General features: G+C 40.7%; 1 protein-coding gene across 2 annotated transcripts in view; it reads right to left on the reverse strand.

Moving 5' to 3' along the window:
- The window catches only part of LOC146488397 (polycystin-1-like protein 2), an 18757-nt gene continuing 671 nt past the window's right edge, over window positions 1–18086 (reverse strand). The window contains exons 2-16 of one of the 2 annotated variants that reach the window (XM_085117230.1): window positions 17655–17936; window positions 17001–17132; window positions 14182–14628; window positions 13398–13692; window positions 11979–12579; window positions 11275–11484; window positions 10589–10714; window positions 9634–9939; window positions 8707–8946; window positions 7164–7877; window positions 6333–6569; window positions 5125–5556; window positions 3898–4848; window positions 2444–2609; window positions 1–1700 (exon numbers count right to left, since the gene is read on the reverse strand). In XM_085117230.1, coding sequence (XP_084973356.1) covers window positions 124–1700; window positions 2444–2609; window positions 3898–4848; window positions 5125–5556; window positions 6333–6569; window positions 7164–7877; window positions 8707–8946; window positions 9634–9939; window positions 10589–10714; window positions 11275–11484; window positions 11979–12579; window positions 13398–13692; window positions 14182–14628; window positions 17001–17132; window positions 17655–17880 — 6660 coding nt within the window. In that variant the 5' untranslated portion in view covers window positions 17881–17936 and the 3' untranslated portion in view covers window positions 1–123. Of the gene's footprint in view, window positions 1701–2443; window positions 2610–3897; window positions 4849–5124; window positions 5557–6332; window positions 6570–7163; window positions 7878–8706; window positions 8947–9633; window positions 9940–10584; window positions 10715–11274; window positions 11485–11978; window positions 12580–13397; window positions 13693–14181; window positions 14629–17000; window positions 17133–17654; window positions 17937–18086 lie in introns of both variants that reach the window. The other variant, XM_085117238.1, reaches the window with a different exon arrangement.

The raw sequence follows: 18086 nt of genomic DNA on the forward strand, positions 1-18086 counted from the left end.
TTGATTTTAATGCTCTTTTATTTCTATTTAGTTCACACAGTTCAATTTAATTCTTAGTTCAGTTCAAGATCAGTCTATTTCCCTTGCACATCGCAATGTAAAGCCACCAAAACGTCGTCTTCATTAAATCATCCGCTGTCGCCACACTTTTTCCGAGCGGGTACCAGCCCTCTTCTCGGAAACATTCCTCCCTCTTGTGCGGGTGTCCCACCACAAGTCAACGAACTCGATATCACTGCTAAACTCATCAACGTACAAGTTATTCAGCCTTTCCGTCACCAGTGCCATTCGTTTCTCCAAATCTCTCAGTGGACCAGGCATGACTCTTGTGAACGTTTCCTCTGACATGTTAATATGGTCAAGTTTCCACCTTATCTGTTTCTTACCGGTTTTTCCGGTCATTCCGGTCTTTCCTGTTTTACCAATATTTCCTGTCTTTCTGGTGCGTTCCGTTTCCTTCGGCTTTTTTGGCGAGTCTCCCAAGCAGTTAAACATCTCTTTGATTTTGGTCATCATGAACCCTCCTAGGCTATATCTCCCTTTATCGACTCGTTTCACGGTATTGTATTCGTAAATAAGAATGGCGATGAAGATATTAATCCACAGAAAATGTAGGCCAATGTTGAATGTTATGAAGAACAGTGGACCGATAATGACATGGCAGTCCTGCAGATGCTGAACCCTGTCGTTCACAACTCCCTGGATGAGGAGGGACTGCAAAGAGGAAACGGGTGTTGAATAAGCAGGTATCTCACTTCCAAATTGGAGGAAACCAAAATGAGTAAAGGCGAACATGAAAACGAAAAAAACAAGCGAACAGTTTATAAGTTCTACGAAAGATGTCTTCATCACATCAGACAGATGTCTGACATGGTTGTTGAACTTAAACAAGTACAGCAGCTTGAAGGTATTGAAGAACATCAGAAGGGCCAGCAATGCCGACTCTATATCATCTAGCAGAACTTCTTTGTCAAAGCTGATAAACTGGAAAATGTTCTCGTGTAGTTTTGCTGTGTTCGCGAAAAGTTCGATTTCTTTCAAGATGTGAATAACTATAAAGCTGACTGCTGCTACGATTTGCGCCAGTTCAATGTAGTTGAGAAACTGAGTGAAGTAGTGCTTAGGATTGCCAATCACCTCCTTCACCTCCTTATAGACAAAGTAAACAATAAACAGAGACAACAACACTTGGCAGACGAGAAGCAAAGCACTGTACCCAGCTCCAATGTTGTACACGTGTATTGTACGAATCACGTGATTCGTAACCACGTGACCACTTGGTGAAAACTCTATCGGGATCCAAACTGAGCTAAAGAGGCTTACACGTGAGTTGAACACTGTAAACTCGACAATGACAGCGCTGGTGTACCTGTCTGACCAGTTGAACGAGGCTAGGTCAGAAACAACTTTCGACGCGTTTTTTTCGTCGTAACCCAGTTCTGCCAGGTAACCTCCCTGACTATAGACTGAGGAGAAGTGGAGTCGTCCCCAGAAGTGAAGACTTTCGGTATCCTCGGCTGAAGCATACCGCCAGGGCTTGGGGCAGGCGTCATTAAAGTTTCCAGCCGACATATTTGTTGATGCATCAAGTGGGCTCCATCTTGGTTGGTAGTACTTTGTTTTGTCTTCAGCACTGAATGAATATTGTGCAGTGCAGGAGTTGAAGACTCCTTTAGCCTCATCAACGACTTCACAGGAATCTTTGGGGAAAAAAGAAGCACCCATGTTCCTGTACATTTCAATGAAACAGTTATAACAAGCTGTCTACAAGGGTGACTCGAGGTGTTCAAATGATGGGCAGTGACGTAGAGAATTAATGTACTAGCGAAAAAAGCCAAGGGGCGCGCCCCTAAATTCTCTTGCCCCACCCCGTCTCTCCCAGTGTGTCTTCTTCTTATTTTCTCTTTTCCGCATTAATTTTTCGTGCCAATACCTGCCATCTAAACGCCTCAAGGAAGCAAGCTCAAGACGAGTTCGCAATGGCCGATCTCCCAGCCTCAATTCTCTTAAAAAACTTAAAATGTTTGCTATAGTTGAATAATTTTCACACCGCTCCCCGACGTTTTAGTACGTTCGTCATATCACGCTAATCAAAGATCCTGGAACCGCTTCTTGTTAGGATATGTTATAGCGATAAAGCCATAAGGTCAGTTGGTCATGTTTTTAATAATGATTCGCTGGTGTATTTTCGTCACTGGACAGACTGTTCGGTCTAGTGACAGAAAAATTTCTAAATGGTTAAATGCAACAATACAGCGACAGTTTTTCTAAGATGGATATATAAATGAAATAAATATAGGTTGTGGGTATCAAATGAAAAGAACAAAAATCGGTGAGAAGAAAGCATTAATTTTTCGCCGAGGCGACTTGTCTCAATTCGGTTCGAGGTGGTCTGTGACCGGCCGTTTACAAGGACATTTAACATGCGAGACTTATTTCACACCTTTTTTCACTCGAAGCTGCCTCAGACGCGGCATCCCAACAAGAACCGTCTCACCATCGCCAGTGTAAGGAGAAGCGTTAGAGAATCTGACATCCTTGTTGTCGTCATAGAGACCCGGTATCAGGACGTCTCTTGTCCACTCCCACATTTTCACTTGGGAAGAGATCTGCACAGACAAAGGGACACAACATGAATCTGATACAAAAGCAAGACATTGACATCGATTATCACATGTATGGCATATGGTGCCACATAATAGAGCGGTTTTCAATTGAGTGTCGAAAGTAATTGCGTTTTTGGTTTGGTTTTGCATTACTACGCGCTGTGATTGGTTGATAAAACTCGCGCTACTTTTTTCAACCAATAAGATGTAAAGCCAAAACCAATCGTGCCTCGCTTACACGTGTTTTCCCGCGTTTGGCGCCGGTTACATGTATTTGCTTTGAATTCTGATTGGTTCATTGCGCTATTTGCACCTGTTGTGATTGGCCAGAGTAATTACTTTGGTTTTGGTTTTAAATTGTTGTAAGGGACGAAATTTTTATTTTATGTTAGTTTAGGTCAATAATACAAAAAAGACAGAAAGTAGTGCTGTAACTCAGTAATGAATGTAATTTGTGTCCATCAATAGTATTGTTAGTATTACATGTTATTATGTGTGTAATACTATATGTACGTAATGCTGTGAGTCATTTATTGTCAAAAAAGCCACAATAGAACGACAACAATATTTTAAACAACATTATCAACTAGACAATTGAACAACTCAATAGACTTAAAATAGAATAGCATCATCACCAGGTCTTTCAATTTAAACTTTTAGTGACTATAAAAATAGCGCCGAGGCAAAAAGCCACTCAGCTGAACTCAATTTGGAACCAAAGTTTAAGCAATGTTTAAAACACGAGCAGCAGTGTTTTATCGGTTTTAGACCCGATAACTGAAACACGTGTTGCGAGTTTTTTGAACGGCTTCAAAATCATTCCTGGAAAAGCGTGTGTCAAGAGAGTTCATAACAATGATGCTTTTGTGAACGTTGGAAATTAGCATACGAGAAAAACATTAAACACCGCGTACTAATAAAGAGGGGGTTTATTGGGTTTTAAAACCACAGCACGTGATGTTTTATCGACCATTTCATAGGTCAATGGGCTTATGAATTATGAATTAGTTTTTGAAGATAACGCCACCTTCAAGCGTTTCATGTGCGAGTTCTTTTGGGTTCACGTAGCATTCTAACATACGCTGCAGAGATAATTCTCTGATCCATCATTTGTTTCATTAGTGCTAGCGGCAGAACATTCATTGTACCCTTTACAAATGAAAAGAATCGACTTGAAGGAGCGTGAACAAACCTTCCGGGCCACGAGGTCAAGAGTGACGTAATATGCGATGTCATAAACGATACATTGGCTTCTAAGCCAATGAGATCGCAAGAAATCTTACATTCACACCTGACTAAGCTGTCCAAATGTTGTCTCCACTGATGAGGTCAGATAATAACTATCCTGGCTGCGTCCCCCATAACAGATAATCATCACTATCCACAAATACACCATGTAACTAACGATTTTCCTTATGGCTCTGTACATGCGCAGTTCCCTCATGCGATATTTCCTCGCGCGCTGCAACTGTTTCCTGTTCGGGGGCTCCGGAATCTCAATTCCATCTTCATGGTCGTTGCCATTGTTGTTAGCATCGACCGCTCGAGCTATTTTGATGTCGTTGAAATGAAGAACTGAACTAGGGGACTGAGCCATCTCTTCAAAGTCTGACTTGCAGAACTGCGCTAACAATAAGGCCACGACAACGATTTTGACTGGTTCGGATACAAACACATCCAAAAACGTGGACATCGCTATTGAAATCAGCCACTGCTCGCTTACGTCTTTACCCCACTGTAGGCTGTAGAATATGACAAACGTTGCCGAGGCTACTGATGATAGAAAGCAGAGGATCCATGCGATGAATATAAACCAGTGCGGCAGCGTGAAGCTGCAGCCTCTTCTTACGGGAATTGCAGTGACTCTGTGAATGGACATTGACCGTGAAACGGTGTATTTCCTTTTGATTTGCCGTTCTAGTTCGATTGGTGATCTCGCGTGGGTGAAAATGCCCACGATCAGTAGATTGACAGGTATCACAACCAGAAGGCTTTCTACTGCGATGATTAGTTGTCTCAGGTTTAGAGTCAGACGGCCCAGCTTCAAAATTCCCTGTTCCTGTTCAGTTTGAAGACCGTGCTCATAAAACATGGCGCTCGCTAGCATGGTGGCCAACAGAAGCGTAAGACAGCACGACAAACGCTGGACGCGCGTAAAGCGCTTTCTAGGAGGTCTGGTTGCTACTGAGAACCACAGATGCCCATTGGTGAATTCTTCTGCAACTCTGTTCTGGAAAGAAACCTGGAATAAAACCAGAAGTTTTGCTTTATTTCGTATTGAAGGAAAGCCAATACAGGATAATTTATATTGTTCTTAAGCTTCAAGTTACAACGAACACTTTAAATAAAATTGTAGCCTTTTTGTAGTAACCGATTACTTTCTGAATAATCTCACTGGATAATCGGATAACTAGCGAGAGATGAAGAAACTGCAGGTCATAGACGAATATTCAAAGACCGAGAAGTTTGACGGTTGGGGGTTCTATTAAACCAGATTCTACTGTAAAGCGAACAATACCTTAAACTTCATTTTTTTCTCGTCGTTTGCGTCTGAAGTAAGGGTACGATCGACCAATCCGTCACCTTTCTCCACAGCCAGCCATGTGTAGCACACGAAAGTTCTAAGCTGTTGACAGGACACGTCCACAATCTTGATGTTGTTTAGGAACCACGATGGGTTGGATCCCGAGTTATCATGCCAAACACGAACACCCTTTATGGGGCCAATAACATTGCTTAGCGATAACGTGAAAGATGTTATGCTCCCTCTTGCAAAAGGTATGGTTGAACCACCTTTCAGCCTGTAAGGCTTGCTGGAGCCTTTCTCTCCAATTAGTATAATGAACACATTTGCACTGGTACCAGAGTCATGCCAGATTCCCGTGGATAGCTGGACCTCGTATCGATGACACCATGGCGATAGGTCTCCTAAGAACGGCTTTTCCCCAATCTACAGGTAAACGCATAAAGAAAAGGACTAAAGGTGATATAGTTGACTCCTTATCATAATGCATACATTATATAGATAACTGACTTCATATATAACACACAATGTAGGAAATCAACTCAATTAAATAATCAAAAGTTCAATAACCATACCATCAACTGAAGAATAACTATAGGTGAAGTGTTTTTTATTTCATTGGGACAGACAGGAGGGGAGGATAGGGGAGAGGATTTTACGAGGGCGTGGTCCATATTTGGAGCAGGCAGTTCAATGAAAACTCAATAGTTCAATAACTACATCATCAGTTCAAAAACCACATATCGGTTCAGTAACAGTAGACCCAAAATTGTAAGAAATAGCTATAGGTGAAATGTTTTTTATTCCATTGGACGACCCCCCGTAAAACGCTCTCCCCTCCCCTCCCCTCTTGTTTGTCCCAATGAAATAAAAATAGTTCACCTACAGTTATTTTTACAATTGAGGTCCACTGTCACTGAACTGATGTGTGTTTTTCGAACTGATGGTATGGTTATTGAACTTTTGATTTTTCATTAATTTGTCTCTTTGCCGTAATGAATACTTTGTATAGATAACTGACTTCATAGATATCACATACGGATAACATAATGTAGGAAACTGATTCTCGATCCCGCCAAAAATGCGGGGAAGAAAAATTGATTTTTTTTTTTCGATTTTCGTTTGCCGGAACAACATGAAGCTTGATCAAGCAAATAAAAACAACGCTGTCATGTACACTATATAGGGTGATTTGTGTATACCTTCAAAGCGTCCTGTTGATCGGCTCTCCGGGCGAATACAAGCAGCAGCAGATATAGTCCAAATATACAGCCCACGGCTATGATAACAGCTACATTCCCAGTCTCAGGAAGTCGAGTCAGTTCAGTGAACACTTTATCAAAATCAATGGGATTTGGCGCCACAAGCAACTGACCCCCAAACGCAGTTAAATGATCACATAAGCAGTTGATAGAGTCCGCTGTTGTCGTCTCAGCCACCTGCCAATTATAAGTATTAAACAGTTTCAAGAAGTATTGTCTACGAAGCTAGCTGGCTGCCATGTCACACTCTTTAACAACACTTCCACTAATCTGCCTCTAGTAAACTATTGACAGATGTCAAAGAAACCGCAATTTTTTAAGGACGGAGCACCTGTTATTGTGTTGTGATCTATTTACATTCATTCAAGTATTGATTGACTGAAGAAGATGGTAGCTCAGTGCCATTTATGCTTTAATATGTTAGCTTCCACGCCGGTTTGAAAGCAACTACAGCGATTAGTGTTGATTTAGAAAAAGACAAAAAAAAATCCAAACTTCACTCTAATCTAGCATAAGGCAGGTACGTATCTGTACTGAAAAGGAGAGAAAAAATAAACGAATGAAAATAAACGAAAAAATAAACGAATGAAATTTGAAAACGCTGCTCGATTTCTTGAATTAATCTGTTGTACCCCTTAAATTTGATGAGAGAAAACTCTTGCCAGCCTATAACTCTCCTTTTCCCCAGCTATACGTATTACGGAATCAGTTCACACTTGTTTACAACCCCACTATATGGAAACTTGAATGGGTCTTATACAACGTTCAAACCTTGCATCCTTCAGTTGTCCACCTAGACGTTTCCGTGCTCCAGTACAAACAAGCAGCTGGTATGACCTGCATTGTGTAGTTTTCATCTCCTTTACGGTATTGCGGTCCACGGTATGACGCGGTTTCCCGTTCAGGATCATCCGTCGGAGGAGCTTCCTTATATTCAACGCAGTATCGCTTTGATCGACCCTGACCCGAACATCTCTTTCTCCTAGAACCCCTCACAGGAGTCTTTGACTTGACTTGTATTCCAATGAAATAAAATCCAGTCTGTTTGACATGCGTACTGTCTAAAAACACCACATAAGGGTCACGTGAACAGTTGACGTAACCAGACGACGCAGGGACGCAGGATGAAAAATCAGGAACTGTGGCGTTTAAGTCTCTGTTGCTAGCTGATGGCCGTTGGTTGTATTTCACGGACACCGAGAACTCTGTGCCGTTTATTTCAGGGCGTACTTTTATTAGCAGAGCTATTCCAGATGATGTCACATTTATTTTATGGTAAACCGTTCTGTTGACTCCAACGTAATGCGACTGAGTGTTGTTTGTTAATCCTTGATTGTTTGAGAGTTTGATCGATATCGGTGATTCAAGTTCGGCCATTTTGATTAGATCCCCAGTACTGTTTTTAAATTCGAGGCTCGAGACACCAGTGGTCACTCGGGCCCCTGAGGGATGCCATGTGAAGTATACGTAATCTGTTGTCATAACCTGTCAGAACCAATCAAAAGAACAAACCAAACGTGAGTTTCAAACAAACAAAGAAACAAACAAAAATGGGCTCCGTTTAAACATGAACAACTCACAAATCATGCAAGATGATACGTAATATGTCAAAAACGAGGGCGAGTGCTTTATCACGGGTTCCAAATACTGAGAAACAGATGAAAGCACGAGGCCGCAGGCCGAGTGCTTTCATCTGTTTCGAGGTATTTGGAACCCGTGATAAAGTACGAAGCCCGAGTTTTTGACATGTCTTCTCAAATGAAACAATAAGAAATTAATCTCATTAAAATGCAAATGTTTGATCTCAGATGAAAAACATGTTTCATCTCAGATGAAAACCTGGTGGTGTTTCATTGGGGTATCAAGATTCATCCACCTGACCGAAATGGAGGTCATTTATTGGCTTTTGACTGCATGAATTATTAATGAGTTTGAGAACACATTGTCACACATTGTGACTCATCTTGCAACATTCTAACAAATCGTGATACGCCGTGGCACGTCGTACACGTCTTATCGTGTAGCATCGTGGCAGAACGCGACTTATCTTGTAGCCACGTAACACCTCGTAATACTTCGTGTAACATCGTGAGACACATGAACACATCGTGCATCCAAGAAATACGAGCATTTAACTTTTTTCAAGCGGGTGTGGTTAAACACCGAAGTTGTGCCAAAAAGGAAACTGAAAAGCTATGAGCTGAAGAGATTTCTTGTGGTGTTGTTCTTTAATTTGGGAAATGTAATCTTAACAAAATTTGCGAATAAACGTTGTTGAGTGGACTAAGTTTAGCTGTAACAGTTCTCACGTTACCTGGCTATCCACAAATTCAGTGTTGTTACCAAACAAACCAGCTGACGAAGGAAGAATAAAGCTGTTGCCTTTGCTTGACAAAACTGAGCCAGCCACCAAATCGGGTTCCTCTCGAGACACGAGTAGGGATACGGACCAGGCCGATAGCTCTCTCGGCTCCTCCCCGACAAGTGTTTGGGACAAGATTGTGCTTCCGACCTCATCCAGGGATTGCAAGATACCAACAGCACGTTCTTTGGACTGAAGAATATATAAAAAAAGGAATTTCTTATAAAGAAACTTCTTATTCATTTTAAAGGTTATTGGGATTTCCCGTCAATCATAAATTTGTAAATACAATCTATTTTGGCCTTATTTCCATATATCACTGTTACGTCACGCACTTATCCCCAGAAACTTCTGCCACTTTTACTGGAACTGAAGTATGTTCAACGCAAAGGAGAATGCAAAAAATGGAAGCAAATAGATAGAAAAAAGATAAGATGGGTAGGGAAGGTGACGGGGAGAATCTTTGTTAAACAAACGCAGGGCTGAGTGTCATGCTTAAGCAGGAAAGCATCCGAAACTGTGGAAATCTAAATTCATTTGTTTATTGGTGAGGAAATAATTAAAGAAAACGTTTTTAACTATATTACAGAAATCCCTTTTGTGACCAATGTTCTTTTGACAAAGATATGTTTCTTCTCTTCTTCTTGCCGTTTTAACCACCTCAATACCGAATCAGCGGAATCCTACTTATTAAACAACAGAAATATTTTCAGAAAATCTTAGGGTACATTTTGAAAAACAGTGTAACTGTAATTTTAAGTTATATTAATTACCACGGCTCACAGGAAGACCATTTGTTTTCTTGTATATGTAAATGATTGTGATACCGTGTTTAAATGAAGATGATGATGATAACGATGATAATGATGATGAAGATACCTCTCTCTGTGATTCTGATTGCTGATTTCCCATTTCCCTTTCAGATCTTCCACCCACGTGACTTGCAAACAAAGGGTTCCCTTCCTTATAGTCCCTCCGCTGGCGAGTTAGCACTAGTGAGTGAGCGGAATCCTCACTTAACGTACTCCCATACATTCTAGCGCGATATGATGACACTCTGAGCATGCTTCCAAGACCGGTCACCAGACTCCTCGCACCATCAAATAGCGCCTCGTAAGTTTCTCCTGCTGCTGATTGGTTTTTCAGCACTGACGTCATTGTTTGAAGGGCGTTGGTCGCGGCTTTCTGAAAATATATCGATTATTGTTGTTACGTGTAGCTGCATGACGCTGCTAGGCTTATATCTAGCGCTTCTATGGAATGCTATTCTAAGGCAAGGATATCCCGACCCCAGCATGTTTTTTTGTTTCTTAACGGTGTTTGCTGATGCCTAATTACCTTATAAGAGGGGTCCTCTACCCCTGAACAAATTGACATAAAGTGGATGGAAACAATGCCTAAATTTCAAATTCTGTCTGAACAAGTAAAAAGAGAATTTTAGTGCGTAAAAGAAATTAAATTTGTTTATCGTCTTACTTAGCGTTTCAAATTCCCGCGCGCCGCCATTTGGATTTTATGACGTGATGTCGTTGCCACTTTTTTGTGTAAAGTAATTAGACAACCGTAAATTAAAAGCGAAAATAGTCGATAATAAAATCATGTTTTGTCTGGCACTGAAATACGGTTTCCATGTTTGCTAACGAATTTAAAATAAGATGGTATTTTCACCAATTTAACGTTAAGGTCTCTTTATCAGAGATGCCAACACGTTCTCCAAATTCCCATAAAACCATTGCGACATATTGTTTGTGGTTTATCATTTTTAATGACAGAGTCTCTTCAATAAGGTGCATTCAAGGCTTTCAAATATTATGAGCAAGCATCAAAAACTTGCCTGTGCTTCCATGGTAACCTCGCTAATTACCGAGGTCGCCTCAGCTATGACGTCAGATGCCTGTTGTACTCTCTCTACGGTTTCCACTTTAACTGCTGACAACTGTTTCACGATACTTGATTTTATCTGATATGAAAAAAGAGAAAATGTAAAAAACAAAAAAAGCAAAACAAAACAAAAAAAAAATCAACAAAACAAAACAAAAAAAAAACACTCAAGAACACTCGGAGGACAGAGGTTAGTTCTGACGCTTCTATAAATTGCGCAGGTGCACTGAATGGTTTTAAAATGGATGTTAAAAACGTGAAAATTTTAACATCGATTTTTGAAGCAATGTTGCATAGCATTGGGCACGGACGATTCTCAAGAGGACATCTGGTAGCGTCAATACGATATGTTTTACGCAGAAAAACTAAGCGACAACTTGTAATTATTGCCTTAACCAACGACAGCCTTGTGCCAATAGGCGTTCTAGTGTAACTTCACCATAACGTCATTTAATGCAACATCTTAATGATGAATAAAAAAGTCATCGTAAGTGTCAGCCCGATTAAAAGAGACATATTTAAGGGTGTTTTATGTTTTTTCTTCAAATTAAATCAACATGAGATTAGTCATTACCTATTAACAATATTTAACAGTGAGTGAGCCAATCAAATTTACGGATTCTAAATTTGACTAATTACCCTTTTTCTCTTGTTGTTTAGTTGGTCCTGATCAACTGGCCGTCTTCGTTTGTCCGCTTCATCAACAGCGACAATAGCTGCCTTAGCCAGCTGGAAAGCACGTGATACGTCACCTGACTGAATTAACTTGTTCAATTCACTTTCTTCTCCTGTCGTTAGATTTGCTGCAATCTCAACGAGACCCTCAGCATTTTCTTGAGGTTCCAGAACCTGATAATCAAGAAAAGCAGTAAGCCATGATAAAGGTGATGAAATAGTCACGTGATATAGATGTACCACTCGGCGCACTCTTCAAACAGAAAACAAAAAGAATAAAAGCTTCATTGTTGATCACACAATCTCGGACATCTAAGTCCAAAATTTGCGAGTAATGATACGCAAAATTTAAGTTAGAGAAAGTGACTTCGGTTCTATGATTGGGTTAATTAGAGTGATTCCCTACCAACGCAGCTAAACTAAGCCGGTCTCAATGAAGATGCTTTTAAGTTAAGCTGCAGGAAACAGACGTGAACTTCCAGTGTCCTGTAGTATTATTTAAGGGTCCCTCTCCTGCCTTATTCTCATTGCATGCTAGGGCTTTCTCTATTTTTAAGCATTACATAATGTTGCATTTTTCATTTTTCTTCTGCTTCCCCACCACATGTTTCAAAGTGAGCTATCGCATTTTAGAGCAATTACAGTGATATAGTGGTCTACTCTCTCACCTGAACAGGGGTCCTAACTTCAGTAAATGCTCCAAAACTGTCTGCCACTCTCACTCGAAAGTCAATGGTAAAGTTATTTGCCTTCTCTCCAGCTGGAAGCTTAATCGCTTTGCTGTCTTTAAATCCCTTGTAAACAACATTGAGAAGATCACCATTCCTGACGTAACTAAATTCGTAATGCAGTGGAAGATCAGAATCCTGCCAATGAGCACACGCGACAGTAAACTCTGTGACGAGAGTGATGCCTGATTGTGGGTCCACCGTGCATTTCCCTCCGGAGGGAGGACTGTTTGTAGTGACCTGGTATTCGGAATACCCCGGAATTCCTCCACGTCGTTTAACAGCCAAGACAAACTTGTAAAGCGTACCTGGATCCAATACCCCGGGGTCAGTAACAATTCTTGGTGATGTTAATCTTGTGCGAGTGATATCTTTCAAGTTTTTGACCTGGATCCAGCCTGGCCGCGAAGAGCTGTTACTGGAGGCTTTGAATAAAGACCAGCGATAAGAAAGACCCCTTCCACACGATGAACCACCACAGAGTTTTACAAGAGCCAGTCTTCTTGAGGGGTTCAATTTTCCGTCGCAATTGTCAACACAGCTGGAAACATAGAATAATAACAATATTTTAAAAGAAAATTTTAGTAAAATGATCGAAGAACAAACAACGATAGACTAAAAGCCTGACTAAAAGCAAATGATGTAATTTAGTCGTGTAAAATTTGAAGGGAAAAAGAAAAAAATTCGTTTTTTAAATTTTGTGGGTGTCTCAAGAAGAAGCATTCGATGGTGTGTAATTGGTGATTGTCCGTTTTTATTTTTCAGACCCATTACGGGTAAAACGCGATCGTTTAGTGGTTTTCATCTTTAGAGAAAACAAAAAGGGCAGAAGGGAAGGGGGGGGGGGCAGCTTATCAGCATGCATGAGACGAACATGCCATTGGCAGAATCGGCAACACCGAAAGTTTACAAGCCAAGTGTACAATGCAAGCCTCTGGCCGACCCTGGAAACCTATTCTCATTATTAGACGGCACGTTAGTATTTCCTGCACTTAATTGGGGAGAAATTTTCTTCCATTGTGATTTTCTGGGCAAGGACAATCAGCGAGGTGCGTATATTGCGCCACTTTCGTTCCTTCATACGCAGAATTGTTTTCGTCAGTGATCTGTACAGCCCCTAAATTGATCCCAACCCCGAACAAGGGGACAATAATTTCTGGCCAATTTAGGTCAAACATGAGCTGAAATTCATATGCTCGGCGATTGGTCTGAGAAGAATAGGCTCCCAGGGGCTTTTCTACCCTTCTTTAGTTTATAACATTACCAATTTCGTCCACAGAATCTTTGTTCCGCCATGCTGACAATCTGCCTTTGGATTTCTAAGAACGGTCAGGGTTCCCAGTAGCCATGGTAACCTACCTTATTAGGACAACCGGTGGGTCTCCTGTAACAATAACCACTTCTTGTGTGTACGAAGCCCGTCTCCGGTCCTTCTTTACCACGACTGTTATTAAATACGAGCTGTTCTCTACCATGTAACCGCTGTCTATCCTCAGCACGCTCTCATTGGATCCTACTTTGCCCGCTCCAGTGCCATAACATCCTCCACGGTCAAGATCCACTTCCGAAGGACTGGGAATGATCGAGGCTGTCTCGGACAGGTCATTTGTGTACTTTTCTGAAGAATTTCTGCATATCCATGTGAATACAAGACCTAAAAAGTTTTAAATGTTTATCCGGTACCTGACGATAAATAAGATCGTGCCTGGGAAGTTAACATTTCTGGTAAAGTTTGTTGCAATTTGACTATCGCTGTTTTAAAGAACTTATCAGACTGGGCAGGTTTTGATTTTTGGTTGGTAACATCCTATTAATATCAATTTGGTCCGTTCTGATTGGCTACTCGAACTAAGAATGATGGTTGATATTCACCTTCCGGCATTCCGGTACACCATTTTTTTTTAAATATTCTGAAATAAAATGGCTAATTGGGGCCAGCAATCCACTAGTTTGGTATATACTAAAACGATTATTCACTTCGGATCCTTAAAAAGAAGGCATTTGTTTTACATTTTGAAGTAACATTAAACATTTCGCCCAAGAACACTAAGGTTTTTCTTCACAACTCAGTCTGAAATAATAACACGCAAACAACCCTCAACCCGGTAAATATCGGTATTAAAATATACAGGGGAGAACGTACCAGAGTAGGGAGAAAGAGCGTCTGGGTCACGTGACAACGAAGCATCGAACTCCAAAGTCTGGTTAAATCCTCGTTCCACCTTGGTGCCACCGGAAATAAGCGCAATTATGGGACTGCGGATTACCCGTATGAAACCCTCCGCAACTCCAGACACTTGGGTTCCCGTCATGCTCACAGTGAGTTGTACTAAATAGGTGCCCACGGATAACAATCGTCGTGTTATCAGGAGTTCAGAGGAACCAGATCGTGAGAGAACCAACTCGTTTTCATCTTTCAGAGGGCTCAGCTTGTAAACGTTCCAGTTGAATATTGTCTCGTAGGAAAGTTCACAATCGAGTTGCACCTCCGAGGGAATTAACAACCTGCTGGCTGGCCGCAGTCTTGATGCATTCGAAGCAGTTTTCGGTAGCGTTGGAAGATTTACCACTGGACTTTTACAAGTGCGCTCTAAAATTCCAAGAAAGAAAATTTCGTAAGAGCCTGGTGACAGAAATCCATATCAGTTCTTTCTTCATACTTTTTCCCGGCTAGGATAACTGACCCCGATTAAGAATCAGTTTTAGTTTATTGCCATTTTCTTTTAATATTCTTAACGTTATACAGCTATTTCAATTAACGTTGTCGGATCAAAGCTTAAGAGCGGCTGCCTGTAAGAATCGAGAACTGCATTTCAGCGACCACTTGGTCGAATTTCTGATATTTCGCCTGAAGATATCCTTGGATTAACTATTTTCTAAAATCATATTTTAAAGTTCCAAGGTATTTTATTTTTTGAGAAAATTGCAAGTTTGAAATGTGGTCTAGGTGCGGTCACGGGCCGATGAAAACCGCCAAAATTTAGGTCAAAGGACGAAGCCCCGTTCACGGTGTAAAATAACTCAATGAACTTGAAACTTTACACAAACCTAGACCAATCATCTCACACGAAAATTAATACAATAAACATTCCAAACTCGCTGGCTGCTTTCTAAAGCATGCAGACTTGTGTACGCTACTCAAAATGGCCTTGAAACTAATGCCTATTTTCATTAGAATAAAAGTATTTCTGGTATGTAAATTTCTCTTAATTAAATCTCATATCTCGAAAGATGAAGAAAAGAAATTTATTTGTTCCAAGTTTCAAGCTCTGATTCAAACTCTTTCCCGCTCAAGGAAGATCGAATATGCGTGCGATACTTGCGGCTCGCAATTCATGAGATCAGAACCGATTCACGAACACTTGACATCTGGAGCCCGTGAATGTTTCCAAACATCACATATTGGGCCCTAAAACTAATCAGACTGACTGAAGACAGCCATTCAATGTTTTCCGATCCCAGATTTCTTTCCTATTCTGCTCTAAAATAATATATATTTATTCCGGTCAATTAGCCTACGAAACATGTGCAACAAATTTGCATACCATTTCGATGTTGCGGGAAAAAGTAGTGCAAATCAACACAGCAGGGAAAGGGGAGCAGTGTTTCAAGGACTTTTGAGTGTCGTTGTAGCTTTTTCGTTTGTGGTAATATACAGCTATTTTAATTAACGTTGTCGGATCAAAGCATCAAACTACAAGACAAGACCGCAAGGTTATATGGGATTTTTTTATGTATAAATTGATCAAAATCAGCTATGCCTAGCCCGTTCTGTGAAGGTCTAGGCTGACGAGCCATTTGGATAAAAGAAATGTTATAGGATACCAAGTGGATGAGGTGGCTGCTGCTTTAAGGATGCCTCCAAAACTATATCAAACGTTGTGTCTCAAAAGTTTTAAATTTCGCAGTGAAAGCAAACACCATTGGAAGACCGATAAAAGGTGTGTCATGCACCCGCACGTGGAATTTGTTATTATGAAAGCAGTGCTTAAATATCACGAAAACACACTACAGACTTAAGCAACGACGACCGCAACGGCAATGGCAACGTCGCACAACAATAGCTTTAATGAGGAAAAACAGTCGCTCTGCACGTGCGTTTTAAATTTTATGACATTTCTTTGCGTCCTCTGCAAAACAACAACTTGAAATGACCAAATTCAAGGTTTTGTGGAGAACGTGAAGACACGACGGGTGAATTTTTCATTCTCTTTCTTTACTTTACACGCCTACCAATTTGGTTCCTGGGTAGTTCGCAGTTTTTGTACAAGTTGAATGAGTAGAAATAATCGAGACAAAAAGCACAAATAAAATGAAGTTATATTTTCAAATGACGTTGTCGTTGCTTAAGTTCCCGCCTACTGTTAGTTTGTTTAGTTTGTTTGTTTGTTTTGTTTTGTTTTTCGCTTTTAAAACACTCAAACAAACGTTTATAGTGTTTTCTTTCAACCTACTTGTTGCGCCTCCGAAAATATATTAAGAACTACCTATGTTACCTTTCGATCTTGTCTTTAAGCTTGAAACTTTGATCCGACAACGTTAATTGAAATAGCTGTATACTAATTAGGCTAACTATATAAACAAAGACGCCAGTAAAGCAACAACGACGGCAACGCCAACGAAAACGTCACTTTAAAATATAAATTCATTTTATTAGCGTTACTTCGCGATTATGTCAACTCGTTCGACTTGCACAAAGACGGCGAACTACCTGAGAACCAAATAGGTGGGAGTGGCGTTCAAGTTAAGAAAAAGAATGACAAATTCACCGTCCGTAGGTTCACATTCTCCACAAAACCTGGAATTTAGTCATTTCACGTTGTTGTTATGCAGAGGACGACAAAAACATGTACCAAATTTAAAAGCTACGTGCAGAGCAATTGTTTTTCCTAATTAAACCATTGTTTTGCGTTGAGGTTTGTTGTCGCTGGTAAGTTTCCTGGGCTTCTGTACAGTACTCACCGGCAGCATAAGTCTCACACTGCTGACCAGTGAACTTGTCCGGGCATACACACATCCTCCCACTGTTATTTCCGTCGCCTGATACGTTACAGTTACCGCCATTAAAACATGGAAAACTAAGGCAAGGATCATCTGCAAGGCAACAAAGGGAATTAGAGAGAGGTACTGGGTCATTGTGTCAGTAACCAAGCACAGGACACCCACGCCACGGGCTCTTAGCCAATTTTCTGTAGCATTAAGCAAATAAGAGTGTTGCTACCCTTTCTGGATGGAATGCTTATGCATAACAGGACTGGTCCAGCATGAATTGAGTAGGAGTATTACTACTTCCCCCGGTTCGATGTTAGTTCATCGAAGGTTTACACCAACCACCTTAACAATAGACTCTCGTTGACAAACAATTCTTAGTATGCATCTTAACTTGGGAGGTACTGCTAAATTAACTTTCCCTCTCTAATTCGCCTCCTCCCTTCTTGATATCTGAAACTAACAACCTCTGATGGTTTTGTGGCTGTTATGGTTCTTTTTTCCGTATAATCATTTTTCAAACCAGTAGAAATGAAATGAGTTATTCAGCTTTAATCGATAACAACTCATGAGAATCTATCTTGTTAATTTACCCCAAAGTGTCTTTAACCATTTAATAAAACTTACACTTTTTCGTCCGAGCAGTGATTGACTCTGAAAACCTTCCAACACCCTTTCTCGTAGCCGCTGCCACCTGAATAGCATATAACGTGCCTGCTTGTACAGACAATACAGCTGAATAGTCCCTGGAAACGAGAGAGCTTCTATTGGAGCCGGGTTCCCCGTACTTCACCATGTAACATTGGATTATTCCATTTGCTGAACCGGTGGGAACCAGATCCCACTCCACCATAATAGACGACCAATCAGCGTAAACCACACGGATATTAGTTGGAGCAGCACTGGGCACTAAATAGAAAAATACAGTGAAAGGATGTTTAAAAGTCATTTCCATCTTAGGATTACACGAAGAGGAAAATAAGATTAAAAAAAAAAAACAAAAAAAACAAAACAAAAAAAAAAACAACAACAGAATAATGTAAGCCTTGAACCCGAGTA

Source organism: Pavona decussata, unplaced genomic scaffold (assembly GCF_977016875.1).
Source record: "Pavona decussata unplaced genomic scaffold, jaPavDecu1.1 SCAFFOLD_9, whole genome shotgun sequence".
Taxonomy (NCBI): domain Eukaryota; kingdom Metazoa; phylum Cnidaria; class Anthozoa; order Scleractinia; family Agariciidae; genus Pavona; species Pavona decussata.